Source organism: Saccharomyces kudriavzevii (assembly GCF_947243775.1).
Source record: "Saccharomyces kudriavzevii IFO 1802 strain IFO1802 genome assembly, chromosome: 7".
Lineage (NCBI taxonomy): Eukaryota > Fungi > Ascomycota > Saccharomycetes > Saccharomycetales > Saccharomycetaceae > Saccharomyces > Saccharomyces kudriavzevii.
The window spans coordinates 953,011-970,686 of record NC_079278.1 but is presented as its reverse complement, the minus strand read 5'-3'; the positions used below and the strand labels follow the sequence as shown (position 1 = coordinate 970,686).

General features: G+C 38.8%; 8 protein-coding genes across 8 annotated transcripts; 3 read left to right on the top strand and 5 right to left on the bottom strand.

The window, feature by feature from the left end:
• Nucleotides 1–1,863: 1,863 nt before the first annotated feature.
• On the top strand, nt 1,864–5,334 carry PHO81 (Pho81p; the record flags this gene model as incomplete). The annotated part of the gene is made up of 1 exon (XM_056228256.1): nt 1,864–5,334. The coding sequence occupies one exon, from the start codon at nt 1,864–1,866 to the stop codon at nt 5,332–5,334; it is 3,471 nt and encodes a 1,156-aa protein (XP_056087996.1).
• Nucleotides 5,335–5,361: 27 nt separating this feature from the next.
• On the bottom strand, nt 5,362–6,048 carry NAS6 (Nas6p; the record flags this gene model as incomplete). The annotated part of the gene is made up of 1 exon (XM_056228255.1): nt 5,362–6,048. One exon carries the CDS (start codon nt 6,046–6,048, stop codon nt 5,362–5,364), a length of 687 nt encoding a protein of 228 aa, XP_056087995.1.
• A 490-nt stretch (nt 6,049–6,538) lies between these two features.
• On the top strand, nt 6,539–7,471 carry PHB2 (prohibitin subunit PHB2; the record flags this gene model as incomplete). The annotated part of the gene is made up of 1 exon (XM_056228254.1): nt 6,539–7,471. One exon carries the CDS (start codon nt 6,539–6,541, stop codon nt 7,469–7,471), a length of 933 nt encoding a protein of 310 aa, XP_056087994.1.
• A 199-nt stretch (nt 7,472–7,670) lies between these two features.
• Nucleotides 7,671–8,126, bottom strand: BNS1 (Bns1p; the record flags this gene model as incomplete). The annotated part of the gene is made up of 1 exon (XM_056228253.1): nt 7,671–8,126. One exon carries the CDS (start codon nt 8,124–8,126, stop codon nt 7,671–7,673), a length of 456 nt encoding a protein of 151 aa, XP_056087993.1.
• Nucleotides 8,127–9,134: 1,008 nt separating this feature from the next.
• Nucleotides 9,135–10,637, top strand: SMI1 (Smi1p; the record flags this gene model as incomplete). The annotated part of the gene is made up of 1 exon (XM_056228252.1): nt 9,135–10,637. The coding sequence occupies one exon, from the start codon at nt 9,135–9,137 to the stop codon at nt 10,635–10,637; it is 1,503 nt and encodes a 500-aa protein (XP_056087992.1).
• A 384-nt stretch (nt 10,638–11,021) lies between these two features.
• Nucleotides 11,022–12,599, bottom strand: DIE2 (dolichyl-P-Glc:Glc(2)Man(9)GlcNAc(2)-PP-dolichol alpha-1,2- glucosyltransferase; the record flags this gene model as incomplete). Its single annotated transcript, XM_056228251.1, has 1 exon — nt 11,022–12,599. The coding sequence occupies one exon, from the start codon at nt 12,597–12,599 to the stop codon at nt 11,022–11,024; it is 1,578 nt and encodes a 525-aa protein (XP_056087991.1).
• A 399-nt stretch (nt 12,600–12,998) lies between these two features.
• Nucleotides 12,999–14,883, bottom strand: AMA1 (Ama1p; the record flags this gene model as incomplete). Its single annotated transcript, XM_056228250.1, has 2 exons — nt 12,999–13,597; nt 13,701–14,883. The coding sequence occupies 2 exons, from the start codon at nt 14,881–14,883 to the stop codon at nt 12,999–13,001; spliced, it is 1,782 nt and encodes a 593-aa protein (XP_056087990.1).
• A 418-nt stretch (nt 14,884–15,301) lies between these two features.
• AZR1 (azole transporter) lies at nt 15,302–17,230 on the bottom strand (the record flags this gene model as incomplete). The annotated part of the gene is made up of 1 exon (XM_056228249.1): nt 15,302–17,230. One exon carries the CDS (start codon nt 17,228–17,230, stop codon nt 15,302–15,304), a length of 1,929 nt encoding a protein of 642 aa, XP_056087989.1.
• Nucleotides 17,231–17,676: the final 446 nt, after the last annotated feature.

Sequence of the window (17,676 nt, the reverse complement as noted above, 5' to 3'; positions counted from 1 at the left end):
GAATGTGGGTTGTTCTCCAAGTTGTTGATTGGTCCTATTAAAAATATCAAGTAATTCTGCGTTTATGGTAAGTATGCTCTTGCGGAAAGTGCGCGTGATGACAGCGCCTTGCTGTTCCAAAACAGGAACTGTAGATTTGATTATAGCACCGGTTTCTTTGGATAGCATTGTTAATATTGGCTAGCACACCTATATTGGGAAAAAATCAAATAAAAATCACATCAAGAAAAGCCAAAGAGTTTCTACTTCGAATTAGATACATTTTGATGTGCAGTTTTCCTCATCAGGAGCCCTGTAATTAACGACTTTCTTTTCTCGTCTACTGAGAGAATCATTGACTAGAAGAGGTTTTAACGGCGACGATTCGACAATAAACGTCGCTGCATTTTCGTACAAAGGAGTAGCCGAATTCTTTCATTTTTCAAACAAGTGCAATACTATTATGTGTGAGTGTCAGAAAATAAAGTTTTCCAGGCGGTCCCGCGCTGATTTCTGTGAGGGATGATCTGTAGACAATCACTCGAAAACGCATAAGCGCGTCCGCCATTTTAATGGGGATTAGTAATCGAAATTCAAATTTGACACTATTGGACCAAGAAAACGCGCTATATCGGCCGAAAAATCTGACTCAATAAAAGTAGAATAGATCTGCCGTGTAGACTGTCAACTCTAGTGGGCTTCGTTCACAAACTCAGGGGAGGCATAAATAATGTTTTTTCAAACTGATTGCTTGGCAGTAGGCTCAAGAGAGAAGATAAAGCGACCCTACCGAAGAAGCATTTTTGCCGCGGTCAGCTTGTTTAAGTGATATCTTGGCAGACATAGTAGGTTTGTGACCTTCAAACTGATCAATTAACTTGTTTAAGGGTGTGGGGCGGTATTGGGTGCACTTTGGGCAGTTTTGGCGTCCTGATTAATAATCACTAATTGCTGCCACGCTGCGTAGAAAACTGCGCGACCTTTTCAAGAAGGCGAAGAATAAGTATGAATTCTTCAATTCGTAAGCCATGAAGCGATGAGGCTTTACATTACCCTAGTCGCCAAACAAGCTTGTGAACCAGAGAGTAATGCGATTATAAGGGAAGGCATGCATTTGTTTGCCGGACTAGGAGGACTCTTTGTTTTAGGTAGTGTACGCAATATATCATATATTATTGACGGTATCATCTACAAGAGTTTCATCGTAAAAACATCTGCTGATCAGAAAACTGCCGTTCGACAAACTAGCATACTTTAAAACAAATATGTTTACATCATCTAACTAAGGCCTTGTTTACTACTAAGTGCTTGTTCTATTGGCAACACATAAATCAATCAGGATATATATTGAAGGCAGATAGATATATTCTATGGAACGCGATTTAAATGTGTTTGTTACGACCCTATTCTCTCCATGCAAGAATGCCAAAAAGCGATGTCATGTTCCTTATCACAATTCTCCGCCGTGAGTTTCCCTTGAAGTAATACATTATCTTTATTATAGAACAGATTTACTTGCGAGGTACAGGTGTTATGGCACGTGCGAATAAGGGCACAAATTAATCAAATCTATTTGTTACATGGCGATGGCTCGAGGCCAGTATGAGAACTAACCAGCACTAACAGACATCGATACTTATTTCGCCTCATAATTACTTATTAGGATTCCCTTAGAGTTTACTACATAATTTTCTCTGTGCATAGTGCAAGTGCAAGTGCAAGTGCAAAGATTTCGTTTTCATTTTTTAAGCAGCACCAGCTAAACTAGTGGATCTTTTTCTAGGACCTTCTGCCAGAACACCTCCATAACATTATTTTCTTTTAGTTTAAGGTGTCAAAGTCCACTTATAATCTTCCCGGAAAATATAGATCGATAGACGTACGATGAAGTTTGGCAAGTATTTGGAAGCTAGACAGCTGGAGTTAGCAGAATATAATAGCCATTTTATCGATTACAAGGCTTTAAAGAAACTAATCAAACAATTGGCTATTCCCACCTTAAAGACAAGCTCTGATTTAGATCTGCATTTGACATTAGATGACATTGACGAAAAGATCATACATCAGAGATTGCAAGAAAACAAAGCTGCCTTTTTTTTTAAACTAGAGAGGGAACTAGAAAAAGTCAACGGATATTATTTGGCAAGAGAGTCCGATTTAAGGATAAAATTCAATATTTTACATTCTAAATACAAAGATTATAAATTAAACGGCAAATTAAACTCCAACCAAGCTACCTCATTCAAAAACTTGTATGCGGCTTTCAAAAAGTTCCAAAAAGATCTTAGAAATTTGGAGCAGTATGTTGAGTTGAATAAAACTGGGTTCTCAAAAGCTTTGAAAAAGTGGGATAAACGGTCTCAATCTCACGATAAAGATTTCTATCTGGCTACAGTTGTTTCTATTCAACCAATATTCACAAGAGATGGACCACTAAAATTAAACGATGAAACCTTGCACATTCTCCTAGAGTTGAATGATATCGACAACAACAGCAGGAGAGCAGATTTACAATCCAACACGTTTTCTAATGACGATGAAGGCGATGATAATAATGATAACAATAAACTCAAGAATTATGAATTAGCCACGTCAAAAACTTCTGTAAACCAACTAGAGCATCTTTTTCCTGCATCTTCCTCTTCCCTAGATATGGAGATGGAAATTGAAAACTGGTATAAGGAAATTTTGAATATAGCGACTGTGAAAGACATTCAGAGAAAGCATGCATTATTGAGGAATTTTAGAGAGGCCAAGATCTTTGCATATCTACTACAGAATTCCTCAGAATCTTTTCACAAGAATGTTTTTTCTCTGTTGAAAGAATGTCTTACTACGTTGTTCTTGTTACTGGTGGCTAGCCCTCTAGATGATAACTCCCTGCATATCTTCTACAAAAGCAATCAAGACCATATTGATCTGTCGTATTGTGACGAAGATGACCAAGTATTTTCACGAAAAAATGTATTTCATGAAGCTGCAAGTTGTCCAAATAAATCTCGGTTGTTTATTCTCGATGAAGCCCTAACAACCTCAAAATTATCCAAGGAGACAGTCCAGAAATTACTGAATGCTCGGGATATACATGCGCGGATACCTCTTCATTATGCAGCAGAGCTAGGGAAACTGGAGTTTGTTCATTCCTTACTGATTACGAATCTTTTAGAAGACATTGATCCCATTGATAGTGATTCAAAGACACCCTTGGTCTTAGCTATAACAAATAACCACATAGATGTTGTTCGGGACTTATTAACTATTGGAGGCGCAAATGCATCTCCAATTGAAAAGCCAATTTTGGACTACAGTAAGAATACAATCAGTTCCACGAAAGTTCAATTTGATCCTTTGAATGTCGCTTGTAAATTCAATAACCACGACGCTGCCAAGTTACTCCTAGAGATCCGAAGTAAGCAAAACGCTGATCGTAGCAAAAATGAAGGCTCGCAACATTTATGTCAACCGCTTTTCAAGAAGAACTCAACAGGTTTATGTACTCTCCATATAGTGGCCAAAATCGGTGGCGATCCACAACTAATTCAACTATTAATACATTATGGAGCGGATCCTAATGAAATCGATGGGTTCAATAAGTGGACTCCCATATTTTATGCCGTTCGATCGGGTCATTCAGAAGTTATCAGTGAATTATTGAAAAATAGTGCACGCCTGGATATTGAAGACGGGAATGGACATTCTCCACTTTTTTATGCCTTATGGGAGAGTCATGTTGGTGTTTTGAATGCACTTTTACAAGCACCAATAAACTTAGCATTCGCATCTGTGAACGAATTAAATCTTCAAGTAAGTAAACTATGTCCCAGCACAATAGGCTTGACCCCACACGATGAAAAATCTGATTTAGATATTCAAGACAGCATCCCTGACTTTGCCTTACCTCCTCCTATCATTCCACTCAGAAAATATGGTCACAACTTTTTGGAAAAGAAAATTTTTATAAAATTAAAATTAAAATCGGGCCTTGAGTCCATTAAACTAACTCAAGACAATGGTATCATCATGTCGTCTTCACCAGGGAGAATCACGTTGTCTTCCAATTTACCTGAAATATTACCGCGTAATGTTATTTTACCTGTTAGATCCGGTGAAATCAATAACTTCTGTAAAGATATTAGTGAAACAAATGATGAAGAAGATGACGAAGAAATCAGTGAAGATCATGACGATGGTGAAATAATTTTCCAAGTAGATTCCGTGGACGATTTTTCAATGGATTTCGAAATATTTCCCTCATTTGGCACAAGAATAATTGCCAAAACAACAGCAATGCCCTTTCTTTTCAAGAGAGCCACAATAAACAGTATTGCGACTATAAATTTACCTCTATTCGACACAAGGTTAAACAACATTGGATGTCTCACTTTAGACTACCAGATTATTTTTCCCTATCCAGGAAACCCATTAAAAATTATAAAATATGAACCATACTGGAAATCTACAGGAAGTGATTTATTAACATCTAGTAAGGATGGCAATCTCGTTACTTCGTCATCTTTAAATGGCAGTTTCATCAGTATATTGGTTTGCACCCTGAATGATGAAACTATAGTGGCAGCGCCAAAACCGTATATTGAATTCAAAGGCACAAAGATTTTGTTGAATGATTTGACGAAGGGACAACTAGAAAAATTAGTAGATTATGATTTCGGTAAAATTGATGGAAGTTTTGACGAAGTATCATTGAAGCAATATTTATCTTCTAGAGTTGTTCCTCTGAGGAGCCTGTTAGAAGTCATCCCAGGATCAGTACAGTTAGTAATTTGCGTCTGTTTCCCAACAGATAAAGAAATTGATACAATTCCTATAAAAATATCACCGTTCATAAATATAAACCAATTCATTGATAAGTTGTTACTTATTATTTTTGAGCATGAGAGGTTTTTGCGTCACAGCGGAAATGAGGGTATGCGTCAAATAGTTTTCAGTTCATGCAATTGGGAGGCTTGCTCTATTCTGAACTGGAAACAACCTAATTTCCCGGTTTTGTTGCAAATGAAAAGTCTCTTTAGAGATTTGACTACCGGCAAGTTTATGAGTGATACTCCTAACTGCCTGAATGAATTGGCCGTGAGCCCTCAAAAAATGTCGTATTTGAACACCGAGCCTATAAACATACATACAATGGTTCAATTTGCCATGAACAATAACTTGTTAGGTGTGACCCTTCCATATGAAATACTAAAAATTTGCCCGTCATTGGCAAGGATTATCAAACAAAATGGGCTATTGCTGATTGCGTCGGTTAACGAAAATGAACAACTGCCCGGTAACGTGAGCTATAGTGGGATTTACTGCACCTCTGAATTACTTTTTGAGGGCAGTATTGATATGTGAAGTTCTCTAATATATAATTTAAGTATGTTATACGTTATTTAGAAAAAAATTTTTAACTTGTTCATTTAGAGCAACGTCTTCCGCCTTAGCTCCTTTGGAATCTACGAGATCGTATTCGGCATGATATTTTTCTACCAGAAGTACAGCGGCATCACCGTGCCCTTCAGCCAAAGCGTGAAATAATGGAGTCCAGCCTTGCTTATCCTGCCAGTTCACAGGGCTTTTACCTGCACCACATAGCAACGCAATTAATTTTAACGAGCCCACGGATGCAGCTCTGTGTAATGGGATTTGGTTGAATTTATCTTTTATTCTTACGGACGCACCATTATTAATCAAAAATTGTGACACTTCAAACCACTTTTTACCAACTGTAAGGTGTAAGCATGTAATTCCTTGATTAGTGACCTTATTTAAATCCGGTTTAACGGGTCTGTCATAAAGAGACTTCACCACACCTAAATCTCCCACTGAACATGCAATATGGAAAGGTGTCCATCCAGAGTGGTCTGGATAATCATCTAGATTAACGTGCTCCATTTTAGAAAGTAGAAAGCTGGTAATTTCGTGCGCTTGAAAGGAAACTGACCAATGTAGGGGGATTCTGCCATCCTGGTCCATTTGTAGCAACAAGGAAGGTTTAGAGTGAAGCAGCTCTTGCACTTTGGAAAATTCGTTTTCCATGCACGCTTGGTGCAAAGGATAATCAGACATAGTTACACGATTACCACGTCATACACTAATGCCTCTAATAGCCATTACCGGTCAATGAGAACCATTCTTGCAAGTACCCTTTATGAGTTAGTTGATCTGGATCCTTGCAGCCGGGTAAGAAATGGATGTTGCTGCCCGTGGAATTTTATCCATGTGGGATCATACTAAACAACATCTGCAAGTTGAGGAATCCAGTTGGTCCTTTACTACAGAGTCAGTCGCCATAAGTGAGTGCTGGCACAGGTGTCAATGCAAGGCTGTCTGTTATATACTCCTAGATGTGACTGAAATTTGAAGATCACTGTCAACGATGTGAAGTGGCAAACTTCCGTCCACATATTATTTTTTTGGTCCTCAGGGAAGCAATGGCAAAAAAGGGCAGTGCCATTAGCAATGAAGTATATCCGGAACGATTGCGTAGGGAAGGAATAGTTCGTGATCAGAAAGGAGTAGTGAACAGACGCTACAACCAGAATAGTAATTAGTGTTAATGAATAGATCGCCGGGTGAGTTTCAGAGGTACGCAAAGGCGTTTCAAAAACAATTGTCCAAGGTACAGCAGCCTGGAGGCAAAGGCCGAGTGCCTTCACCAAAGGGGGCATTTGCGGGTCTTGGAGGTTTGCTTCTGCTTGGAGGTGGTGCCCTCTTCGTCAATAATGCATTGTTCAATGTAGATGGTGGTCATAGGGCCATTGTTTATTCCAGGATACACGGTGTCTCTAGTAAGATATTCAACGAAGGTACGCACTTTATATTCCCTTGGCTTGACACCCCGATCATTTATGACGTGAGAGCAAAGCCTCGTAATGTTGCCTCTTTGACGGGTACGAAAGATTTACAAATGGTGAATATTACCTGTAGAGTGCTTTCTAGGCCGGATGTGGCACAATTGCCCATCATATATAGAACTTTGGGTCAGGATTACGATGAAAGAGTCTTACCTTCTATCGTCAATGAAGTGCTAAAGTCAGTGGTGGCCCAATTCAATGCGTCTCAATTAATCACTCAAAGAGAGAAAGTCTCCAGGTTGATTCGTGAAAACTTGGTTCGCCGTGCAACCAGATTCAATATTTTACTGGATGATGTCTCTATTACGTACATGACATTTTCTCCAGAATTCACCAATGCCGTAGAGGCCAAGCAAATTGCGCAGCAAGATGCCCAAAGAGCAGCATTCGTGGTTGATAAAGCCAGACAAGAAAAGCAAGGTATGGTAGTAAAGGCACAAGGTGAAGCCAAGTCTGCAGAATTGATTGGTGAAGCCATCAAAAAATCAAGAGACTACGTAGAGTTGAAAAGATTGGACACAGCCAGGGACATCGCGAAGATCTTAGCTAACTCTCCTAACAGGGTCATCTTGGACAATGAAGCATTGTTGTTGAACACTGTGGTGGACGCAAGAATCGACGGAAGGGGCAAATAAATAGCGGAGATAAAACAACGCTTATCAATCGAATATCAGGATGCCACTCACTTGTGAATATAAAATTAAGGAAAAAAAAAATGATACGTAAAAACATAAATATGTGTATGTCTTTTAAGAATAGGGATAATGTGTATTGTTCTGTATTCTTCGCGTAATGTTGTAAAGCTTATATAGCAAAAATAAGTGATATACTTAGCTAGTAGACCGCCTCACTATGGCCGTCTTCATCGTTATCAATCTCGGTGTCCGTATTCGGACTGTTTAGTATATTTTGCTTACTGTGAGCAAAATCCAGTCGCTTGGGTTGTGATTTGGCGGCAAAAAGTTTTGATTTGTGATCGTTTAGTTTTCTAGAGCAGGGCGAAAGTAAACTATCCGATGGCGAAACAAACTTTTGTCTAAGTTGTGTGTTCAAGTTTTTCCTCTGTTCTTCTGCTACTCTCTTTCTATGATATGGCATTTTGAAAATGCGCCTGTGGAGTGAATGCCTCACACACGCATCTACATCATGTGTGTGCTTGCGGTTCTCCTTCAAGGATTGTTCAGCAGAGCCTGCTGTCTTATCTTCCTTTGTGCAAGATATCGATGTACTTTGGGTTTCCCGTGCCAACCTTCTCATCTCATCTTGAGACACCGAGCCGCGATATGTCATGTTCCGTTGGTTGGCCTAGCGCACTAGTGTGATAGTTCTGTAATCTAACTTGAAACAAAAAGGGATACAGATAAGTGAGGGAAGAAAAAGATTTTTTTTTGCCTAATAGTTAGTAAAGCAGAATAAGAAGCTTCTTCTTCTTCTTGATAAACTATCGATATTCGCACAAGAGAAAAAGAAACTATATATAGTTGCAGGGCTACACTCTCGCGGAAAATACCCAAACCATGTTACTGCTCTTTTTTTCACGATAAAAGATATGGGTATATAAAGCGTGTATATTCCCAACTCTACATAGGATCATCGCAAAAATGCACACTCCATACTGAAGCATTTATCTGCAAGGCGTAACGCGCATTACGGTAATGCTTGCACAACTTTGCGCTAATCGCTTTCCCTTTTAGGATAACGCTGTTGTTTACCTTTTCCGTATCTGGAAACCCCCCCTCAGATCATCGTCAATCTGTGACGTCATTGCCACAAAAAAGGCCTAAGCCCTAACATAATGTTACATAGGGCATTGAAAGAGGTTTTACATAGGGCTTCCCAAGCCCTAGGACGGATAAAAAAAGAAAAAACAAAAGAGCGAAAAAAGGAAAAAAAACAGAATCCGCAGTTTTTTTTTTTCCCTAAGTCAGTTTTCCTTAGTTCGAGATCAAAGGAATGTTTTTGCACCGTAGTAAAAAAGCTCGAACTTTTTTCCTGTAGTAACAATACACTCATTACTTTCGCTGCTTGAACAAATTTAAACGCATCTCAATCATTGCAAAGTTTTGCTTCACCCAACGTAGAATCACTCACGAATACTTCATTCAAGGACCAAGCCTACTGGAAATAAAGGTACAAAATTAAATCCGCTAATTTTTTTTTCGTGTATAGCTAAATTTATCGAAAAATTGAAAATATACAGTAAAGGACCCAGCTTTATAAACCAAACTTTGAAAAAAAATAAACATATTCAAACAAATACGTTGACCAACAATACTTTGGCGGATTTTGTAGTATACAATGGACTTATTCAAAAAAAAAGTAAAAGAATGGGTGTACTCCCTCAGTACTAACGACCATTATGCAGAGTATAACCCCGATGAAACGCCTACCTTTAACATGGGTAAACGTTTGAATAGTAACAATGGACAGGTAAACCCCTCTCAAATGCATTTGAATAGTGGAGATGAAGAAATGAGCATGGGATTCCATAACGGTGTACCATCTAATGACGATATAAACATTGATGAATTCAACTCCATGGATTCGAATGATGGTGTTTCTGAAACCCTCTTGGCTTGGAGACACATCGATTTTTGGACCAGTGAACATAATCCAGATTTAAACGCAACTTTAAGCGACCCTTGCACCCAAAACGATATAACTCACGCAGAGGAGGATTTGGAAATTAGCTTCCCCAACCCGTTAAAGGCTTCCTTCAAAATCCATGACGGACAAGAGGATTTAGATTCGATGACGGGTACTTCGGGTCTCTTCTATGGCTTCCAACTAATGACTTTGGACCAGGTTGTGGCTATGACTCAAACCTGGAGAAACGTCGCAAAGAACCTGAACAAAAGATCCCAAAAGAGCTTATCGCATGTTGCATCCACCGGCTCCTCTTCATCCATGGAAAGACCAAATGCTAACAAGTTCAAGTTACCAAATATCCCGGAACAAAAATCTATCCCTCCAAATGCTATACAACCAGTATACGCACATCCCGCTTGGATTCCAGTAATAACGGATAATGCTGGTAACCATATCGGTGTAGACTTGGCACCCGGTCCTAACGGTAAAAATGCACAAATCATAATATTTGGCAGAGACTTTGATACGAAATTTGTTATTGCTGACAATTGGGGCGAGTACCTATTATCGTTTGCCAACGATTTGGAGGCTGGGAATTGGTATTTGGTAGATGACAACGATGACTATTTGAGTGGTGACGGTGAACTAGTCTTCAGAGATAAAAAGTCCAAGGGGCCTATACAAGATTATTTTGAAGTTTTGAAAAGAAGAGCGTGGGTTAAATATCAAGAAAATTTGAAATTACAACAAAAGCCTCAGCCTGAGCCACCTCTACAACAACAGAAATACGTCCCTGTTGTGCAACAGGATGCGGTAGCAACAGCAACAAATGAACAGCCTGCCACTCTTATTGAAGAATCCGTAAAAGGTGGCGATACTGATAGTGCAGATGCAAAATCCGTTCAGGACCACGAGTCTGTGAAGGTTGTTAAAAACGAATCTGAGAACGCTGAAGTGGAAGCCAAACCTACAAAAATAGAAAGTCCTGATCGAGTTGAGGAAGAAAGCAAATCTGAAGATGCAGAGGCTAAACAGGAAAAAGAGCAAGACGGTGAAAATGAACATTCTACTGAATCGAAGAATAATGATGATGATGGTGATGATGTGAATAACGAAACAGTAGAAGTAACTAACGAAGAGGTGAAAGCGGTAAGGGGTGATACTGCTAAGGTCAACGAAACGAGAGAGGAATTTGAAAATATAGCCTTATGAGAAATATCATAATTAACATTCAACAGCCGAAAACAAAAAAAATTGTAGACAATATTTATTTCTACCGAGTTGTTATAGGTAGGTCCTTAACCTTATGAAATGTTTACAATAATCATAAATATATATATATGTAGCACAATCCTTTTATGTCTACTGGTTCTTTAAAAAACATGTTGACCACAGTGTAAGATTTCTACAATAATGGAGAATTTGTTGTGTTTTCGTTTCATATGATCGACTCCAAGGCTTGAAGACAGCTATGAACAACAGTGATATATATACAAACAAGTTGGTTATTTAACCACTTAGGGGTAAAGAAAAAAAAAATGAATAGTAATGGTTAACATTACATAGCGTCATTTCACAGCTATGATTAGTGTTCGTTCACCATATTATTCTTTGTAAATAAGGCTCAGTAGACCAAGGAAATGAAACTTTCGAAAAGACAACTAAAGTTGCAACATTGAAGAGCATAAACCATAATAGCTCCATAAAAAGTCTCTTTGTACTACTTACAGTTATTGGGACTTCGCCTTCTTTGGCAGGCTTTAGGTCATCTATTAAAGGTTCGCAACTGCAGGTAATAAATATTCTCCAGAAGAAATAAGGTAATATAAAATAACGGGGTTCAAATAAGGGGGATGGAACGATGGTAACCATGGTACATAATATTAAAGCAGTCCATGAAATATGCGTCAGTTGTATGGGTAAAAGTATAGATTCTTTAATGGGAAGTGGGGCGATGGGATGAAAAGTGAGCTGATTAGGTCTCATTACTTCAAGGTATGCAAACGTGGAGAAATGATAGATAGGCGTCATTAAAAGGTACTTTACTAGTCTACTTTTATTGCCAATCAGCCTTCTGAAAAGGTAGAATGTGTAGTGCCTATTGTCTGCTAATAAGAATGGATGAACTTTAGTAAAGTATCTAATAATTAGCATAATGCTAATAAACTCAAAAAAGGTTTGTATTGGCTTCCTTTTTATTCTTATTTTGTACAGTTTCATAAAATTACGGGAAATCCAGATGGGTAAACTGAAAACAGTAATGAATGTAAAACAATAAAATACTTGAACCAGGTGCAAACCAGCTGAATGACTAGACTTATCACCCAATGTTATGGATCCGTTCCAAACCAAATAAATGATAAACAGAACAAAATTTATCATGTAAGGTAGCACAAGGTGTGAAAAATCGTCAACTGCATGAATAAAAAGCTTCAAATAGTTATTAAATGCATGCGTATTGAATTGTTTTTGTAAAATAGCCGGGCGTTCGACAGCAAGGACCATTATAAATCCTGTCCATATGATATTCGTCTGCCTGAAGAGGCAGCTCACACCAGCAAAAAAGGCGCTCAACCATATACTCTTCACAGGACCAAGCGGTAACGTTAACACACAGTTGAGAGATTGTAATATCAAGATTGTAGACCAGACATCAGTGTAAAATAAGTAATAATATGTTGTCATTAATGGGAAACTCATTAATGAAATGGGCCAGAAACCTAACGCATTGAAAAGAAATATTGGTCTGAGTACTACGATAGGGAAAACTATCACCCCACCGAGTAAGTTTACCAGTCGTAATATAGTCAACGTGCTCCATGACCGGAAAATTGGCTTTATACAGTAGTAGTTTACTAAACCCAATATATAAATGCCGGGAGGTGTGGTTATCTTGGGGTCCCATTGAGTCCAGTCTCCTTTTAAATAGGTCAAAGTTTGTCCAATGTGGAATTTTTCATCTATAAATTCATAAGGTATAATCCTTGTAGTTAGGTAACGAAAAGTCAGAATGAAAAATATCAAAAGTAGCGGATATACAACCACATTACAGAAAATGCCGGTAATGACTTCTTGTGTTAGGTTCCTCGCTATTCCTGGAGCAATTAATTGAATCGCTGGTTCTTCTTCCAATACATCATCGTTGTCGTTTTCCATATTCTCCATCGCATCCATTATCAGTTCAATGTCACTGGATTTATGCACGCCTCTAATACAGACTGTTCAAGTGAATTTCTTACGGACTACTTTCCCTTTGTTCTTTTATTTCTCCGAATCATCATCTAATGTTCCCGGTTTCCTTTTCATATTTATTATCTTTATTTTGCCAGGACCCTTCGCTGCTTCAAGCCGGCCGGATTGAAAAACGTCACAAATCAACCAACAGTTGAGGTTCCTTCTGGATATTGAAATTAAAAATTCTTAGTTATTTAGTATGCAACGTGAATTCAGCCAAACGTATGTGGCTTTTCTCTTTTTTATGTGTTGACTTTTATATATACATATATACTTTTGGTGCCATTTTACTCTCTGTAGTAGAATTTTGTTTCTGTGCATTACATCACCTTTTTTATATCACCTTATTCTTTTGTTATGTGTCGTTTCGATTCCCTCCATATACTCTATAATATTAGATCCATAAATCCCGCTTTCTTGGATCTCATTAATTATCTCTTCTTTGTCATTCCACAGTTCGTAAAATCTGATTGTTTCATCATTGGTGGCAACGCAAATTGCCGTGGAACTTGGAGAGATAACCGCGCTAAGTACACGTAGTGGGCTCGGTGATTTGACTTCAAGTAGTTTTGATAATCTCGGATATGAATAGAGTGTTATTAACACAGGATTTCTAGTATCTCCAAATCCGAAAGTAGCAACAATCTGTTTATGTCTTAATGACCATATTAAAGAAGTGACTTGTCCTGAGGTGTAAATCTCATCCAATAATGTGCCAGTTGATGTATGCCAAAACTTAATGCATCTGTCTTTACTTCCACCGCCCGTTGCCAGTAAAGATTTTGACCAAGGACAGAATGCAATGGCTTTCACTGCCGCTTTATGAGGAAGCACAAATTTCTTTACCGGTTTATCCAAATTTGAAATATCCCATAAACTACAAGAATTGTCATTTCCACCCACGGCAAGCAAGCCTGAATGCTCATTCAATGAGATACCTATAGTAAATTTATTTTGTTAGTAAGTTAAAGTGGATATAATATGGTATGATATTAAGATAAGGGTATGTGAAAACTTTTGTGTAAGCTTTTAATAACGTACCACAAACTTGTTGGGCCTGAGCCTGATATGTCGAGTGGAGCTTCAATCCAATTAAATTTTCTTCCTCGAATTTTTGTCTTTTATTCCATTTTTTCAACGGAAAATGTAAATTCTTGATTTCAAAAAGGCTTACGTTGCCATTTTCCTCTCCGATGAAGAACTTACACACGTCACCTGGTTTGAACCATTCCAAGCAGCATATTCCTTTAAAGGATTCTGTTTGAAAAACAAAGACCGGTTCCTTTTCATCTTTTTTGGTGGAATGGAAGAACTCTTTTTGATCATAAAGAAGAATACGACCGAATTTTGTGCCAACTATAAAATAAGTATTATAAGGGCAAAATGAAACGCAGGTTACCAGATCTCTCTTCTCACTTAAATACTGATGATCTAATATGGATATCGCTCCATCTTTCTCTGACCAAATATACACGGAACAACCCAGCCCCACTAGAACGTTGTTCGTGGTTGTTGACCAAGAAATTAAATTTGAATAAAAGTCATTTCTCAGGCAAGGTGCATCCAATACACGGTATGGAATATGTGACTTGACTCTTTTAACCGGTCTTTGGAGCCCTTTTTGTGGAGATGCAGATCTTGCATTTGAATTAGCAATATAGTAACGGGCCACATCGGGCGACAGCGTACCAAAGTCAAAAGTTGTCCGTATTCCAACGCTGCTTCCTGATACTAAGCTATTTTTCATGATTAGATTCTTCTCCTGAGTCTCAACACTTGTAGACTCGAATTTAAAGACACGGTCAGGTAATTGGAAACCAAGAGAATGAGCAATGTTTTTCCTATGGTTCTTTTGTTCTTTAGTTAATTTTGAATCATCCTTCCTTGAAGCTCTTGCACTTTCACCTCTAGCAATTTGACTATCTGAAGAGCTGGATATGCTTGATATGGAGAATTCGTTTGTGATGCTTATTGATTCGTAGTTTCCCGTGTTTCTTAGTTCGTTGAAGAATTCAGGAGAGGATAGCCGCTCAGGCGAAGGGGATTTCTCACAAAGTTCCGAGTAGCTTATATCAAACCCGTTCAACATGGGAATAGACTTATAAGCATTTCTTGAAACTGATTTTGGAATGAAACGATCGACTTCTACTGCATTACCACTGGAGTTGACCTTCTTGTTTGAGTTTCTAGAGTTATGTCTGTGATTCAGGTGGGGAGTAGCCATTTTTTTTTTTTGGAATCAAAGTCTTTATAAAACTTTGAATAATGTAAAAGCAAGTAATATTTTTCGTTTTAGGAAGAAACTATGATCTTCCTGCAACGTTCGATTTTTTTTTGTCTGCAAAGGATAAAGGTGCTATTTAAGTACTAATCATCCTTTATATTTTTTTGACGCCTTTAGAATGGGCCAAAGCAGGCGCCAAAAAATACAAAAACAGAAGTTATAATGTCAAAAAAACAACAATTGCAGCAAAGACGAATTGCTACTACCGCAAAGTGGAAATTATTTATCTTTTACTACAGAAACCTTAACTACCCGAAATAGAAGCTATATACAGACATTTTGGTATCACGCCGATACTTTTGCCACCAGCTATACAATATGAGGCAAGTTACGCGGAAAAAGAAACCATATCAATCAGTCATTGTTTTTCTTTGGATTTATCGTTTATGCCTTCTCCCTTTTCTAGATCATCCTTTACTCGTATTGGTTTAACTGCAACCTTTTTGCCTGAAGCAAAAACCGCAAAAACGAACGATAGTCCATAAAATCCCAACGCCGTGTAAAAGACATCAGTGAGAGATGCCGAAATGATATTCCCCAATTTGGAATGGGATCCATCAAAGTGAGTTTGCCTATAGACTACCAGATTATTTGCCGTGCTGCCACCAGGCAGTTCAATATTGGACTTGTGTAATTTGTTTACGGCAGCAGCACTGAAAACCGTATTAGAGATGACACCGCCCAGAGCTTGACCTAAATTCTTGGAAAAGGTACTAAAAGTTGTGATAGAGACAAAATCTGAGTGGAAAGTTGGGCTTTCCTTGTCTAATTGAATTTGAGAAGCGAGCATGGAACTCTGCATCAATCCACCGAAGGCAATGCCCGGTAAGATCAGAAGGCCAATATGAGCTGAGTTACTTGCGCTATTATTCAATAGAGTTAGCAATCCTGCACCAACCACACCAAGAATGCTTGAAATGACAATGATAGGCTTTATTTGGCGTGTCTTGTCGGTGATGACCCCACAGACTACGGATGTGATGACGGTAGGAATGATACAGGCGACCAGGTGTACGGCGGCTTTCCATGCGGAGTCGTTGTAAATCAATTGAAAATATTGTACAATGTACGTGAATTGACTAATGTATCCTGTGCAAAGAAGGAAAAGGGCTATGTTGACTGTAAAAATACCTGGTCTCTTTATATTTCTCCATGACATTAGTGGCTGATAACGTGGTGCTGTTTTCACTACGTCGAACTTGGGGAATACGAAGAAATCATAAACAGCGGCTAAAATTACCAGGATGACACCGATGACAAAAAGAACTATAATTTCAGCGGAGTCCCAAGCGTATCGGTTGCCACCAAACGTGAAAGCCAATAAGATGCTTGTGAACCCTGCTGTACAAAGCACAAATTCGATAATATCATACATGAAAACCAATTCCGTCAACAGAATTTTCCAGCTGGTTCTCTTGCCCAGTTCTTTGACTTTCGACAAGTGATGTCCTACTTTACGCACAAATTCTATTAATTGTGATGGGATCCTAAGGATGTTACGCACCGTTTCTTGAAATGTATGCGGATCTGGGTTACAAAACATCAAAAATAGGAAAAAGGTTAAACCACCGATTGGTAGATTAATGTAGAAACACCATCTCCATGTGACCCTGGAAGTAAAAACTCCTCCGAGGAAAGGCCCAACCACTGATGCGATAGCAAAGGAACAGCTCAAGATGGCAATCAGTACACCTCTATTCGATTCCTCCACCAAATTCGAGCCAATGACGAACGACAAACTTTGAATACCACAGCCACCAACGCCAGCAATAACCCTACCGCCGATAAGCACGTTCATTGAGTTGGCTAGTGCAGAGATCAACGATCCGACTTCGAAAATGACTATAGCAAACAACATAGTCCTCTTGAACCCGATGGGCGTAGCAATCCTCCCCCATATCAACGCTAACAGTGCGTTTGGTAAACTATACCCAGTAAATAGCCAACCGATCTCCGAGTACGAACCGAACTGCTTGGCGACCTCTTCAATGATTGTGGAAACTATCATGGTATCTAAAGCGGCCAGGAACAATGATAAAGCCAGCGCCGTTAAAGATGCATACAAAACGAATCCTTTGGGCAATGCGGAATTTTCTCTGGCGCTATGCTTTGCATTCCTATTCTCGAGTGCTGAGGCCGCATCTTGTTCTGCTGCTGTATGCATGGACACCTGACTCACGGCAAATTGTTGTTTTTGTTGCTGATTCTGTTCTTTTTCACTCTTGAACGAGAGGTCGCTCATGCTGCAAGCTTTAGCTGAGCCTTTCGTTGAGCGGCTGTCCGTCATATGCTTATAAGTTATTATGTATTCGCTGTTGTCCTACGCTACAAAGAGAGAAATACAAGACCAAGATAGGTGACAAGGCTACTGAAGACGTGTATACTCCACCCTTTAAATAATCTACTGATACATCACATACCTCTCAAATATAAGACGCCTATTTTGGATGTAATGCAGTGTTCTCACCGACTTTCTGTTCACTCTATGCACTTTCTATTGTGTCCGCGGCTATTGCCTACGAAAACGCGGAAATACAGCCGAAATCCGCTAGTCAACGGAAATAACTTAGATCACATAGAGCTCATGATTGTAGTATTGTAGGGAGGCTTTGGGCGTGGAGAAGACATGGACAGATTCTCGATGAAAGTAGGTGGATTCATGCCTTTTCTGCGTGTATATTCAAAAGATTGAGAATGGCTAATAACCTTAGAGCAGGTGCGGGGAATGTCACG